This window comes from Kickxella alabastrina, assembly GCF_025024165.1.
Source record: "Kickxella alabastrina strain RSA 675 chromosome Unknown BX661scaffold_21, whole genome shotgun sequence".
In the NCBI taxonomy this organism is placed as follows: Eukaryota; Fungi; Kickxellomycota; class Kickxellomycetes; order Kickxellales; family Kickxellaceae; genus Kickxella; species Kickxella alabastrina.
This window is the reverse complement of record NW_026251492.1, coordinates 42,521-57,124: the sequence shown is the minus strand read 5'-3', so window position 1 is coordinate 57,124 and position 14,604 is coordinate 42,521. Positions and strand designations below refer to the sequence as shown.

Here is a 14,604-nt window from a genome sequence, read left to right as displayed (position 1 = left end):
TGTATATTTTGCAAGCGTGCTTGCTACCTTGCATTTTTATGTTTCTTTCGATTGTATTTTTCGATACTCCTTTATACAAAAAGCATGGTGTGAGTCTGCTATACACGTGTGCCAGCACCATCTTTTTTGCAGAAAAACAATTATTTTATCATGTGCTGGCTTTGCTATGTATTGCGCAAAGATGGTCATTTTTCTATTTTTGTTTGAGCGTTTGCTTAGGCTTGCTTAGGGTGGTTGGTTGGCAAATCGCCGATTAATAGTTAATAGTTAATAATTAATTGCAAATTAGCATTGCACATTGTAATAATTTAAAACTCGTAAATATGTGCAGTGGTTTCTCAATTCATCTGCAAAAATTTTAAATATAGGGACGGCCAAAGTTGAAGCAAATAAAATTATGTTGCATGCCTATGTGCTCGGATGTCGGAGGCCCGATGCAAGCAGTACTCTCAAATTGCAAATTGCAATTAATTTAAGCATTCCTGTAGGTTTTGTCACATGTATGCATGCAAATCGTTTTCAACGCTATGACGCAAGAGTCAAAATACAAAACGCTCTTCTGGTTCATAAATTTTAGACCGGATTTAGGAATTAAATGCTCGCCATCACATGGCAGAAATGGGGTTTTGAATTGCAGTTTGGCATTTGATTGACATTTATAACAGAAGCCCAATTATCCACATTTCTTATCTTCTATTATAATCAGAACAATACCGGAGGCAAAAGCAATGATGGCCCGATAAAATCAAACATCAAATTACTTGCCGCTCCATCGGCCACGCTAATAAAAATAGGCGAAGGCGCATTATCGCGAACAGGCAAGCTGCCAAAGATAAATAACACACTGCTTATTGTCAACGGCCGCCTTGCAGCCACTCTACTGCCCAACATTTCTGCCCTTTCTTCAACGCATTATTGTTGTTTTTTATTCTTTTAACTTTTTATCCATTTCTCTTCTTCCCAACAGCCTTCCATCTTGATATATTTTTACAACCTAATATTTTTTGATTTTTTTGAGTAAAATGCAGCTAAAGTGGTCCGTACCAGTCGTACTGGGCCTCTTTGCGCGCGCGGTGCTGGGAACACAGCTTTGGCACCAAGTGAACCGCTACGACGCCGATGGAAACGAGTGCAGGCTGCGCGGGATATCCGGCATGGCATGCAGCCAGCTGTGCGTGCAGAGCCTTGGCAGCTGTCCGCAGCCACTTCGGCCAGAGTGTCCGCTGAGCCAGAAGTTCTGTGCTGACGGTAATTGTCATGACGAATGTACGGCCGAAATCCAAGCAAACAACCCCTGTCATTGCTTGCGCTCGGGCAAGGATCTCCCTGGGCAGGCTACTGGCTTGATTCCGTGTTTGGGATCTCCCAAGGTGACAATTCAAGAGTTCCATCCTTGGAACTCCAAAGTCGACATTCGCGAGGCGTGCGGCAACGCTGTGGGAATATCCAATCAGAGCTCGTCGGTTGCTGTTTGGGGCAGCGGGTGGGTTGGCGGTGTTGTTGAGGCAGTGTGGGCGGAGTGTCCCCCGGCACCCGCACCAAGCTACAAGTTCAATGAGAGCTACTGGCTGGCCACATTTGCAGTCAACGGTGCGCTGGCACTGATGATCGCCGTGTGGGCAATGTACAAAGTGTGGGCCGAACGGCTGGTGCGCTCAACGAAATACAAGCTGAGTTCTAGCATCATGAACGGCGAGAAGAAGCTGGCGCCATTTCTCAAAAAACCTGCGACAATTGCCGAGAATGTCAGCATCGTGGCAGGACAGATGTCGTCGTTTGCGAGCACGGCCGACAGCGAGATCCAGCTGTATGGGTATTGTAGTAGCATCTACGGCACAGCGTGTCTGTGGGGAATTGCCGCAGTCACTGTGCTGTGGATCTGCTTCCTCGGAGTGTGGACCGCCGACTACTATGGCGCACTACCTGGCGCACGCAGGGGCGTGGCCTACAGCCTGGCCCTGGAGAGCAGCTTTCTTGAACTGCAGTCGTTTTTGGTCCTCTGGGGAATTTGCTTCATGATCCTCATTGCGCTATACGTGCTGAAGCCGCAATTGCGAAACTACTTCCGAGTGCAGACCCTGCCTGTGCAAGGCCAGTTTGTGTGCACCGAGCGCGCGGTAAGTGAGATCAAGATGCTCTCAGACCATGCGTCGTGGGTGCAGCGGAAAATAAACCGCGCAACAAAGGCTCTGGTAGTGGCCCTGAGCCGCGACCGCGAGTACACAACTTGCCGCGTGCAGAGCACCACGCAGGGCCGGCAGTTTTTTACGTACCAGTGCACGCGCTACGTCTATGATTTAGAGCTTCAGCAGTTTGTGCCTTTCGAGTTTGACCTGGGCACCAGCCATTGCGAGCTGCTCGCGCAAATCAATGGATTAAGTGTCGATGAGGCAGCGTTCCGTCTGGAGCTAGTCGGGCCAAACTTTATTGAGGTGTGCGTGCCAGGACTTTTCGCGTCATTTGCGCGCGAATTCGTATCGTTCTTCTACATCTACCAGTTTATTTTCCTGTGGGCGTTTTACTTTTATGCCTACTACCAAGTCGGGCTGGTCAATACGGGCGTCATCCTGCTGTCGGCGGGCATCAAGGTGGGCCTGCGCATGCAGTCTGAGCGCCGGCTCAAGCGTATGGCCGAGCAGGCGGAGGACGTCGCCGTGCTGCGTAACGGCAGCTGGGTACGTATGTCGACAACCGATCTGGTGCCTGGTGATGTCATCAAGATGGCTGCCGGCGCGCACATGTCTTGCGACTGCATTCTTTTGTCTGGATCTGCCGTCATGGACGAGTCGTCGCTGACGGGAGAGCCCCTACCCGTGCGCAAGTTTGCTCTGCAGGCGGGTGATGGCCACTACGACTCGGTCAGTGGCAAGGCGTCAACAGTATTTGCTGGGACCACCACCGCGCAAGTGCAAGGCGAGCGCGTTCTGGCATTGGTCTGGCGCACAGGCACGGCATCCGACAAGGGCCAACTTGTGCGACAGATTCTATTCCCGAGCCCAATGTCATTTATCTTCAACGAGCAGATGCGCATTGTCGTTGCCATCCTGATTGTCTATGCCATCTTTGTCATGGCCATGGCCACGTATTTGTACCAGGGCAACAGCGTAGCCATTGCCTTTTTTGGAGTTTTTGCTATTGCCCAGCTGCTTTCCCCACTTCTGCCCGCCGCCATGGTTATTGGCCAGTCGGTGGCTGCCGCGCGCCTGCGTCGGAAGCACATTTATTGCATCGACCCTCAGCGCATCATGGTTGCAGGCAAGGTCCAGATCATTGCATTCGACAAGACCGGCACAATGACACGCGAGTTCCTCAACTTTTACGGCGTCCGCACTGCGCGGGCTGCCACGTTTGACAGCTTCAATGGCGACTTGCCCTCGGTAGACGTGCTATTCCAGATGGGTGTTGCGAGCTGTCATGCAGTAACCGACCTCAATGGTCAGCTCATTGGCAATCCGGTCGACATCGAGCAGTTTAAGGCGTCGGGATGGTCATTGGACCAACAGCCCAAGTATTTGGACAAGATTGTGCCGCCCGCCAACTCGCTGCTGAGCACCCTGCACGTTGTGCGCCGATTCGAGTTTGTGCATACGCGCGCCTCCATGTCTGTCGTTGCGCAAGATGAGGGCACCGGCCAGATCCATATTTTCGTCAAGGGCTCGTTCGAGCGCATTAAGCAGATCAGCAGCGTCGCAACTGTTCCTGCGGACTACGATCTTGCGTGCAGCCAGCTGGCGCGTGAAGGGTGTTATGTCTTGTCTATTGCGCACAGAATATTTGGCGGCACTATGGACGAGCTCCGCAATATGTCGCAGGAGGACATTGAGTCGGGATGTGACTTTATTGGCCTGCTGGTGTTCAAAAACATGCTCAAGCCAGACAGCGAGCAGGCAATCAGCGATCTGAAGGGTGGATCGACACGCACAATCATGATCACAGGCGACACGGCTCTGACAGGCATCTACATTGCGCGACAGTCCGGGATGATCCCGCCTAACAGCCGTGTGATTCTGGGTGAGAGCGCGTCGCCGGCAGGACCCGTGCACTGGACCGATGTGGATACGCAGCAGCCAATAGACGACTTGCCTGCGGCATTGTGCGCCATTGGCAGCGATGGTTTTCCAAGCGCGGAATTGGCCGTTGGCGGTTCCGCCTTTCAGCACTTGTCTGCAACCAGAAACATTGACGCGCTGCTGCTGAACATCCGCGTGTTTGCGCGCATGCGGCCTGTGGACAAGGTTGATTGCGTGCAACTGCACATGCGCCGGGCCATTACGGCCATGTGCGGCGACGGCGGCAACGACTGCGGTGCTTTGAGGGCTGCGCACGTCGGCCTGGCTCTGTCCGACGCCGAGGCCTCGATTGTCTCCCCCTTTTCGACCAGCCAGCGGTCCATCATGTCCTGTGTTGAGCTCTTGCGCGAGAGCCGTGCTGGACTGGCGACTTCGTTTGCCAACTTTGCCGCCCTCATCTGCTATGGCCAGGTCATGTCGGGCATGATCAAGATGGCGAGCTTTTACTTCTCGATCAGTCTGACAGAGAACCTGTGGATGCTGATTGATGGTGCCATTTCTACGGCCCTGGCCCTGACCGTCTCCATGTCAGGCCCGGCAAAACGGCTGGCTGCCTACCGCCCGACCGCGCGCATCCTTGGTCCGCAGATGCTGGCGGCTGTTGGTGGTACCGTGTTGATTAACTGGATTTTCTCCGCCTTGTCCTACGTGTGGCTGTTTTCTCAGCCTTGGTTCCGGTGCAACGAGCATGCAACGGCCGAGATTGATCTGACTAAGTGGTGGTTGCTGGGTGACAACTATGAGTCGTCCATCCTGTCCTTTGTGTCCACGTTCCAGTTTATCAACAACGGGTTCATCGTCAATTACGGGTATTTGCATCGTGCCGCTTGGTACAGGAACTACGCACTGCTAACTGTCTGGGGTTTCCTCATGGCGTTTGTGTCGTACATGCTTCTGGCCGACCCCAACCGCGTGGGCTGCGCGTTCCGGCTGAACTGCGGCACATCCAGCGTTCTCGAGTCCATCGGATATACAACGCCGACGTGGCAGATTGAAGACTATAACAATGCGTTGGGCCATAATGTCATTCCTCTCGCTAGTCGGTACAAGCTTTGGGTGTATTGCTTGGGCAACATGGCGGTAACTAGCCTTTGGCAGCTGGCTGTGGTCAATGGGCCTGTGCGCAAGTGGCTGCGTCGCAACCGGCCCCTGCGCCGGCTCAAGGTCAAGCTTTAGATGATAATTCTCAATTTTAACTTTAATCTCTTACGTCTCGTATTAACTCGATTATGCCCGAACGGACTGCGTATTTTGTATTTTGTATTTGTACTTGTATCAGCAAGAGCAAAACCTCTCACCAGCGCGGCATTCAGTGATGCACCCCTCAATTCTCGCTATGTATTGGAAACTCCTCGATCAAAGACGTGTCCATGGCGACCTGCATCTCAATGTCAAACATCCGGATTGCCTCGTAGCGGATGCGGTGCAGAGCCATCTGCGGCAGCTCGTGCTGCAAAACGATGAACGAGGTCAGACACTCCCACCGATCTGACAGCCACTCCCCGCTCTCGCTTCTACGAAAAATAGGCGATAATAAAAATATAAAGTTTTAAAGTTTAGTTTGGAATCGTTAATAAGCCGAGTTCGGGTTGTTTATCAAAACTCCCTCCTTCCACATTGGGTAAGCTCGAGCCTATCTGCATCTATTTCTACACCCGTCTTCTTGTTTGCTTGCATTTACACTGTCGTTCCCACGGTCTCGTTTATCTCTTGCTTTCCTATTTGGGACGCGGTTTGACTTACTTTATGCGGCCCAAGTACGATACGGGTACAATCAGCTGCATGTCCTCGTTAGTTTTGGGAATGGAACCGGGGTAGTCCAGCCCCCGTGCCAACTCGTCCTCACTAATGCTGCCCTTCTTCGCGTCCAACAAATTGGCCCTTGCCCAATCCCTTGACTCATCCCACATTTCGTCATACAAAGCATATGCACCTGTCCAGCTGGGCACCTCGGGACTGGCCAACTGACCCTCAATCCGTGCACACGCCAGCCGGAACTCTCTTGGATACCACGCCGAATTAGATTCCGCCCTCCGCTGCTGGTGTCCCTTGGTCATCTTTTTGGCCAGCAAGCCCAAGGCATTGAGCTCGCCTACTGTGGGCTGAATAACCCTTTGCACGTAGTCGTTCAACAGCTGCTTGTCTTCCGTCGCAAAATCTATTATGGCGCATGGTTTGAGGCGCAAAAGCACAAATGCTATTTCCCCGTAGTGTAGCTGCTCATTGAGCGGCAGCTGACCCTGCTGCGTCAGGTCGGATAGTTGGGAGGGCGTCCGTGTTTCTATCCAGCGCTGCTCCCGGAGGTATAGCTGCCGGAGAACCCGCGAGGTCCGTCGCAAAAGGTCCTGCTCGCTGATAGTTGAAGTGCTGTGCCCATTGCTGCCATTTGTGTGACGAGGTGAAGATGCCGGCGACTGCATTTCTCTGTTTCGTTTCGTTTCGTTTTGTTATGTTTTTGTCTAAAAATTAAAAAATATTATGACAGAAAAGGAAAAATAAAGAAACATGAAAAATAAAAAAGAGTCGGGAATTTTATTTGAAACAGCGTTGAATTGAATTTTTGAAACAAAAGATATAAAAGGAGCAGGCTCGGTGGCGACGGTGGTAGTGGTAGTGGTGGGATATAACATTTATGAACACAGGGAATTGGGTTGATGCTTGAAATCACAGCTTTTTTGGATTTTTTTGGATTTTTTTGGATTTTTTTACGGTGTGCTTGCTTCAATTGACTTTTTTATTTCCACCCCACACTTCGTGCGGTCAGTCATTTGCCCCAAACCCCTTCCTTCCCCTCTCTGCCTTCCTTGATCAAGCAAGCCATAAAATCAGCAGAGCACGATGGGGTCCAATGGTGTTTTTGTTTTTGTTGTAGCTTGTTGAAGCAAGAATCCATGCTGCGCATCACGCACGGGCTATCATCACCACCAACCCGCCTCCCCTTGCCCTTGCTTTTAGGCGTTTTTGGCTTCAACGCTTGAGCTTGTCGAATAAAAAAGGAGTCAAAACAAACATTCGGTTCTCAATGCCCTTGTATAAATCTCTCTTTCGCACTTTTATTTTCAAAATAATATTCTCAGACTCCGCTTTGCATTTGAACAAGAAGCACCTTTTTACATTATTTTCATTTAGCAGCCCTCACAAATTTCAGTTTACACATTTTTCACTATTTACCAAATGAATCTGTCTTCAGTTTTGGCAGCAAACGAGCAGCAGCCGACGCTCGAGCAACTAGACACATGGTGCGAGCAGGCACTCAGCTCACCGAGTCCCGAGCAGCGCGAAGAGGCTGAGCGGCGACTTCGCTACTATTTTCCAACGTTCTCCGAGTCATTGGCAGAGGTATCTGGGGGCCTTGGGTTTGGATCTGGCCAGAACCAGGTCATGGCGGTCTTTCCGGCCATCAAGGGCCCGGCTGACGCTGCCAATTGGATGACCATGTTCTTGCGCCAGTCGTCAAATGTCTTTTCTCTGTCTTATATCGTGCGCAGGCTGCGTGTCCTGATCCTCAACCACTTGGGCGTCATGGCCAACGAGCAGAAGATTGACTTGCGTAAGTTTCCATTTTATTTCTATCCATCCATTTCATCTCATTTCGTTTTGCTTTGCTTTGCTTTGTCTTGGCTTGTCATATGATGCGTGGCCGCATAATAGGGGGCTGGTCATACGGCCGCGCCCCTCTCGTTCTCACCTTGTTCGGGCATCCCGGCTGCTAACAACTTTTCCTCTATTGGCCCACCGACACGCGAGAGAGAGAAAGAGAGGAGAGTGTGGACGATCTGCGGCACGCGATGCATTGTATCGGTCAGGTCTGCCTTTAGGAAAACAGTGTCACTGATTTTTCTTTTTTGCTTGTGTGTAGGCAACAGCCTTTTTGGCGTCATCCAGGAAAAGTTTATCGAGATGCCCGGTTTTCTCATCGACGACACCACGCGCACACTGGCGCTGGTTGTGATGTTCACGTGGTTCGACCTGCCCGACTCGCCAGAGGTCATTGACACAGTGCTTGAGATGGCCAAAGCCTCAGACAAGCACCAGATTCTGGCGCTGCAAATGATGCGCGCCTTTGTCGAGGAATTCAACCGCGAGCTGCCGCCAAAGTACATCTCCAAGCAGCGCCGCGTCGTAGTCACATTCCGCGACAAGCAGCTCAAGAGCATGTTCGAGCACTCGCTGCAGGCAATGCGCAGTGCGATCGGTGGCCTATCGAGCCCAGACAACGCGGGCACAAAGTCCATGATTTTGTCACAGGCGCTCTTGGTGCAGCGGGACTGCTTGGCGTTTGACTTTATTGGGCTGGCCCCCGACGATCCTCGGACGACGCCGTGGCCATTCAGATTCCGTCGACATGGAAGGATCTTATTCAGGTGGACAACTTCTTGGACCCGTATTTGATGGGTACAAGCACTGCTCGTCACCGGTCAGCAGCCAGTTCATCGATGTGCTTGTGATGATTGCGTCGATCCGCCGGTCGTTCTACATGGAGTCTGTACGCTCGACCTTTGTCAAGCGCATGTCTGCGGGCATAGTCGAGATCCTGAGCAATGGGCTTGGCCTCGAGGACGTCGAAAACTACCACCACATGTACCGGCTTTTGGCGCGGTTCCGCTGCATCCACACGCTGGTCGAGATCGAGGACTCGCCTGTCTATCGTGAGTGCTGTCCAGCGTCGCTCATTCTCGATGACCGGGCTGACCCTGTACGAGTGGTCTCCAAATAGTATTGCGCCGCTGCTGACTTTTGGTCCAAGGTGGCGAGCACCCACGACTCGCGCGACAACAGCAATGCCGAGATTGCTGGCGATCTGATTTCCAGCACATTACCCGAGATCGTGCGCGAGTACCTGCGCTCGATGATCCTGGTGACGATGCGTGTGGTGACAGCCGAGTCAATGGCAGACAGCCCGCTGGAGAACATTGACGCTATGGTGGACAGCATGGCATTGGTGGCCAACATCGCACGCTCGCAGTACGACACCTGCGCGCCCGTCGTGCTCGATATCTTCCGCGAGATGGCTGGCAAGTACCAGGCATTGCTGAACTCGGGTCAAGCCAGCGAGGAGGCCGTGGTGGTGATCGAGAGCCAGTTGGCGTGGCCGGTGTACGCGGTTGCGCAGTGCATCAATGCCCGGCAGCCGTACAAGTCTCTCCCCGAGGACGACCGCCACGACGCCGAGATGTTTGCCACTGGGCTGGAGCTAGACCGCCTCGTGCAGCAGCGCATCCAGAGCAACATTGCAGCGCCACCCAACGAGGCGCTCGAGCTTGCATTCCTGCAGCTGTACCAGTGCTTCCGCACGAGCTACATCGGCGAGCAGAACTACAAGACAACGGCCGTGTACGCCAAGCTCTCGTCTTTTGTCGGCCTCAACGACAGCGCCAGCGTCCTGGAGCTCATTTTGCAGAAGGTTCTGTTCAACTTCCGCACGTGGCAGGCGCAGTCGCAGGTCATCCAACGGTCTCTGCAGCTGTTCCACGACATGTCAGTTGGCTACGTCAGCGTGCGCCAGGTGGCCAAGCTGGACACCATCAAGTTCTTGCTCGCCAACCACAGCAGCGACCAGTTCCAGTTTTTGCGCAGCATCGACGAGTACAAGCAGCGGTCGATGTACTATGCGGGCCTGGCGCGCATTCTGTTTACGGGTGACACTCCGCCTGCACAGTTTGCCGGGTTTATGCGGCCCTGGGCGCAGATCATCGACGAGCTGCTGGGCTTGTCTGACGCGCAGTTCGCGCAGGACGCTGTCCGCCCGGGGCTGGTTCGGATCCTGCGCGACCTGCGGGGCTTCCTGTCGGCGATCTCGTCCAAGGCCAACTACACAATGTTTTTTGAGTGGATCAGCGCCGGCCGCATGCGCCTGGCGCACCGCAGCCTGCAGGTCAGCGGTGACTCGCGAGTGCAGGTCGCCGCGCTCAAGTTTATGTCCGAGTTTGTGTACAATCGCACGCAGCGGCTGAACTTTGAAGTGACGTCCCCCAACGGCATTCTGATATTCCGCGAGGCCAGCGCCGCCATATGGGAGTACGGCAACGCGGTCCTCAAGGGCTCCTACCCCGTGCACAACGTCTACAAGGACAGATACAAGGGCGTTTCCGTGTGCTTCACGACGCTGATGCGGCTGATTTCGGGCAAGTACGTGGCGATTGGAGTTATGCCGCTGTACGGCGACACTGCTCTGGAGCACGCATACCGTATTGTGCTGGAGCTGCTCAAACAGCTGCCTGTGGCCGATGTCATTGCTTACCCGAAGCTTGGAAAGGCCACGATGACCATGCTCGAGGTGTTGCTGGCCAAGACCAACATTGAGCTGGTCGGTCTGGACGAGGGCGCTTACGAGCAGATAATGCGCCTGTGTGTCGAGGCGTTCGACCACGCCGAGACAGCCGTGTCGTCTGCCGCGTGCAGCGTCATCGACGGCGTGCTTACAGCAGCTATTGAGGGCACAGACTCGGGCAAGTTCCAAGACTTGGCCAAGCTCGTGCGCAAACGCTCCGATATTATCAAGTACTTGCTGCGCACAATGCTCAATGTCGTTTTGTTCGAGGACCGGCCCAACGACTGGTCGTTCTCGCGCCCATTATTCTGTCTCATTGTGCTTGATGGCGAGTTTGCTCTGCAGTACACCAGCCAAATTGTGCAGTATCAGCCGACCGAACGCCGCGATGATCTGATCAAGGCGCTGAAGGACCTGTTGTCAGCCGCAGAATTTGTGCTGACCGTGAGCAATCGCGATTCATTTACCCAGGCCCTGACACATTATCGCAGAGAGGTGACTTCGAAGAACCTTATTTTGATGGTCCCCACCAACCAGACGCTGGGCTCTTCAGTTGACATCATGGCGCATATTCCTGCGGATACTGATGCTGCTGCCACTGCTGCGGGCAGCAAGGACAGCGCTTCTGCTGGCCGTAGTGGTGGACCGAAGCCTGCGGATAACGAGGAGCTGGAAATGGTTGATTAATGTATTTACTTTTTCCGCTTGGTTTTAAATGCAAATTGTATTTTTCAATTAATAATTGTGTTAGCCTTTATCTTTCTTCCTCTGCTGTTCCCCGGCGATGACGTGGTGTTGGTGGACAATCGACACTTCTTTTTTGTGGCTACCCCCATTCATAGTAACGAACATAGGAGTACAAAAAAGACGCCTGATAAACGAGCGATTAGAATTTGATGCGCTGGACAAAAAAACCCATTCACACTTTGCCCAGAAAAATAGATCCACAGATCCACTTGCTCATTTGACGAAACCCGTCCTGTGTTAAACAACTGGCGGCAATAACCACCATGGTATGTGGGTAAACCAATTTGTGCGCTGCTTGTGGGGATGGGTAGCCGCAGCAGAGGGCGGTGCCTCCTTGGCATTGCGCTTGGCCACAGACTCGGGCTAGATCATGTATCAAATTTTTGTGCAGTACGCCTGCGTTTTATGCGTGCTATTTTATTCGCAGACTTGCTTGTTTTATTCAATTTGGCCTTGCGAGCTAGGTCCTGTTTTATATTGAACGGAAAATAGAAAATATAGAAAATATGCAAGCAAAAAAGTCGCCTTTTTGTTGTCGGCGCTTTGTGCATTGGGGTTTGGGGGACAATTGTGTTTCAGTGAAGCACTTTTTTGTTCATTTTTTTGCTTTTCATCAATTTTGATACTTTCCTTTTGTTTGCGAATTCGAGGTGAAAAAGCTGAAATTCCGCCTTTTCTTCAAGACATTTTTTACTTTGTCTTTCTCTCCCTTTCTCTGTTTTTATCTTTAATATTTGGCTCTGTATACGCGCGTGCACATAAACACATTCATTTTTATCCTATTTTTATCCTCATTATTTAGTATTAAAAAGGCTTGCAATGAGCAAATGCGACGAGAATTCGGTTATCGAGGAGGAGCTGGACGAGGAGCCCCGGAGTATCATTATTAGCATGATTGGCCAGCTTCGCAAGGATATGGACCTGTCACGCATCACCTTTCCGACATTCGTGCTAGAGCCGCGAAGCTTCACCGAGCGGGTGACAGATTTTATGTCGCACCCCGATTTCTTGATAAAGTATGACACTCGATATGTTTGTTAGGCTGCGCTGTATGGGCTGACTTTATGCTTATGTGTGTGTGTGAAGAGTGCATGCTTGTGTGCCCGAATAAATAGCAATTAAATTGTGTTCCTTTATGCTTTCTCTTTTTTAATTTTTTGTAGTGCAAGCAAGTGTGAGGATCCGATTGACCGCTTTATCGGAGTTGTAAAGTACTACATGTCGGGCTGGCACATCCACCCAAAGGTATGAAAAGAGTAAAAAAATAGTGATTCATTTTAATCAACATTGCTGTAGCGCCAAGCTTTTTTTGTTGTTGCTCAAAACACTATCATTACTAACAAACCCTGCACTTGTTGCTCAAAATGTCCTTGCTTTTGCAAAATAATATAGGGAGTAAAAAAACCCTACAATCCAATTCTGGGCGAGTTTTTCCGCTCTCAGTGCACATTCCGCGACAGCACCAGCGCCTACTTTGTCTCTGAGCAAGTCTCACACCACCCGCCAATTACCGCCATGTTCTACCATAGCCCCGAACACCACATTTCCATTGAAGGCGATCTGCGGCCAAAAAGCCGTTTCTTTGGCAACAGCGTGGGCATGCTCCTCGAGGGCTACGCCAAGGTTCACTTCAACAAGCGGAACAACGAAGAGTACCTGGTGACTTACCCCAACATGTACGCTCGTGGCATTCTTTTCGGCAAGATGGTTCTAGAGTTGGGCGAGACATCAACGGTGACGTGCGAGAAGAGCGATTTGATGTTCGAGGTTGAGTTTAAGACCAAGGGCTTGATCTGGGGTACGTATAACCAGATCGCGGGCAAAATCAAGCGCATATCGACTAAGGAGGTCCTTTATGACATCTCTGGAAACTGGCAGACCACCATATACATTACAGACAGAAGACAAAGACCGAGCCCACGGTTCTTTTCGACTCGACCAAGGAGAATGTCGTTCCGCAGACCGTTGCTTGCGTGGCTGAGCAGGAGCCCAACGAGTCGCGCAATTTGTGGAAGTTTGTTACAAAGGCCATTGTAGAGAATGACCTGGATGCGGCCACCGCGCAAAAGAGCGTCATCGAGGAGCAGCAGCGCGAGGAAGCGAAGCGGCGCGAGGCTGCGAAGGAGCGGTTTATTCCGCGGTTTTTCCAACTCGAGACTGATGGCTTTTATCACCCGAAGCTTATGCTCAAGGACATCCCGATGATCCCGCACAGGCCACTGAGGTAATTACAAAGTGGATTTTCACGAAAGCCGGTGTCCAGGAGACGGAAGGAAAGGAAAAAGAAATCCAAGATTTTACAAAGCCCGAGGAGGATTCCGTGGTGCTGGCTGGCATCAAACCCCGGCGCCATTAATTCGACAAAGTTAAAATATTTTAACTTTTGTTTCAGAAAAAAAGAGATTGTCTACAACTGCTTTTATATGTTTTTTATTTCGTTCATTCCCAATTTTCCTTCCAATGAATTGATTTTGTTTAATTGAGAATTTTGATAGTATCAAGTTATATTAAAAGAAAAGAATGAGGCTACAAGCATCCTGCAAATCGACATTCTTCCCCCAAATTGAATAGCAACCTAAAAGGCGTTTAGAAACTAGTGGCAATAGACCACTATGGTGACGATGTTAATCAGTTTACTGCTGCTTCTTTTGGAGAAAAGCAGGGGCAGATGGAGTATTGTACACACGTTTGGGCTTGGGCTTTGGCTTGAGCAAAGTCTCGGGTGTCGCTGTGGGCTCAGTTTCGGCCAGCTCTGACGATGCCTTTTTGCGTGAAAAAGGGGGTTTAAAAATCCCCCGCTTAAAAATCTGGACTTTCGCTATAAATGTCTGGAAATTATAAAGTCCATTTACACCAGTGTACTATGCAACAAAAAAAACTTGTGTCAGTTGGTAACGAGACTTTTGCGTGACAGTCATGCATATCCGTGCTTAATTGTTCCTGAACTTTTTCCTGTGCAATATGTTTGTATTTATAGATGAAAATTTGAGCCATTTAAAATTTTGCAAGTAATTCAATGAGAAAGCTCGTAAAATAAAAAGACATTTGATCTTGCAGCTAATATTTGCGATTTTTTACACGGTATATCTTACTGTACGCGGCTTATCACATAAGCCTCTTTTCTTGATATCTCGATTTGGACATGCGCGCACAAGCAGTTGCATACAAGTTGTATGTTGGAAATGCATATGAGAGAGTTGATCTTCCACTTCCATTGTCCTTATATTTATGCGAGCGTAGCTTTTACTCAATACAACTATAGTGTAATCTCTAGAACATCTCGTCTCTTGTCTATTATTGCTGTATTGTCTTATTTTTTCTTGCGACATATTGCTGTGCTTATTGGAATAATTAAATGAATTTAAAGGCTTGGCGCGGCTTAGTCATTTCTGTAATTTTTGTTGATTTTATTTTCGCTTAGAATGTAGTTTTGGTTAGTAGTGGAATTTCAATTTCCCGCTTTCTTTATTGCACTCATCCCCTCCCCGCAAGTGAATATTTAAAAGGTGGGGTGTG

The 14,604-nt window shown here is 50.6% G+C and overlaps 4 protein-coding genes across 4 annotated transcripts; 3 read left to right on the top strand and 1 right to left on the bottom strand.

Moving 5' to 3' along the window:
• The first annotated feature begins 856 nt into the window (after window positions 1–856).
• On the top strand, window positions 857–5,321 carry BX661DRAFT_186205 (uncharacterized protein). Its single transcript, XM_051536978.1, has one exon. It carries the CDS (start codon window positions 1,023–1,025, stop codon window positions 5,244–5,246), a length of 4,224 nt encoding a protein of 1,407 aa, XP_051389735.1. The 5' UTR covers window positions 857–1,022; the 3' UTR covers window positions 5,247–5,321.
• Window positions 5,322–6,691, bottom strand: BX661DRAFT_186203 (uncharacterized protein). The gene has a single exon (XM_051536977.1). The coding sequence runs from the start codon at window positions 6,488–6,490 to the stop codon at window positions 5,810–5,812; it is 681 nt and encodes a 226-aa protein (XP_051389734.1). The 5' UTR covers window positions 6,491–6,691; the 3' UTR covers window positions 5,322–5,809.
• Window positions 6,692–7,244: 553 nt separating this feature from the next.
• Window positions 7,245–11,028, top strand: BX661DRAFT_200009 (uncharacterized protein; the record flags this gene model as incomplete). Its single annotated transcript, XM_051538368.1, has 4 exons — window positions 7,245–7,620; window positions 7,930–8,392; window positions 8,493–8,766; window positions 8,818–11,028. The coding sequence occupies 4 exons, from the start codon at window positions 7,245–7,247 to the stop codon at window positions 11,026–11,028; spliced, it is 3,324 nt and encodes a 1,107-aa protein (XP_051389733.1).
• A 643-nt stretch (window positions 11,029–11,671) lies between these two features.
• BX661DRAFT_186197 (uncharacterized protein) lies at window positions 11,672–13,583 on the top strand. Its single transcript, XM_051536976.1, has 5 exons — window positions 11,672–12,104; window positions 12,252–12,333; window positions 12,481–12,936; window positions 12,999–13,160; window positions 13,304–13,583. The coding sequence occupies exons 1-5, from the start codon at window positions 11,908–11,910 to the stop codon at window positions 13,442–13,444; spliced, it is 1,038 nt and encodes a 345-aa protein (XP_051389732.1). The 5' UTR covers window positions 11,672–11,907; the 3' UTR covers window positions 13,445–13,583.
• Window positions 13,584–14,604: the final 1,021 nt, after the last annotated feature.

Bases quoted from the DNA above. Each gene is read 5' to 3' on its own strand.
- BX661DRAFT_186203 (XM_051536977.1), bottom strand. From the start codon at position 6,490: ATGCAGTCGCCGGCATCTTCACCTCGTCACACAAATGGCAGCAATGGG.
- BX661DRAFT_186197 (XM_051536976.1), top strand. From the start codon at position 11,908: ATGAGCAAATGCGACGAGAATTCGGTTATCGAGGAGGAGCTGGACGAG. The intron at 12,105-12,251 runs GTATGACACTCG...AATTTTTTGTAG, and splicing joins CACCCCGATTTCTTGATAAA to TGCAAGCAAGTGTGAGGATC. The intron at 12,334-12,480 runs GTATGAAAAGAG...AAAATAATATAG, and splicing joins GCTGGCACATCCACCCAAAG to GGAGTAAAAAAACCCTACAA.
- BX661DRAFT_186205 (XM_051536978.1), top strand. From the start codon at position 1,023: ATGCAGCTAAAGTGGTCCGTACCAGTCGTACTGGGCCTCTTTGCGCGC.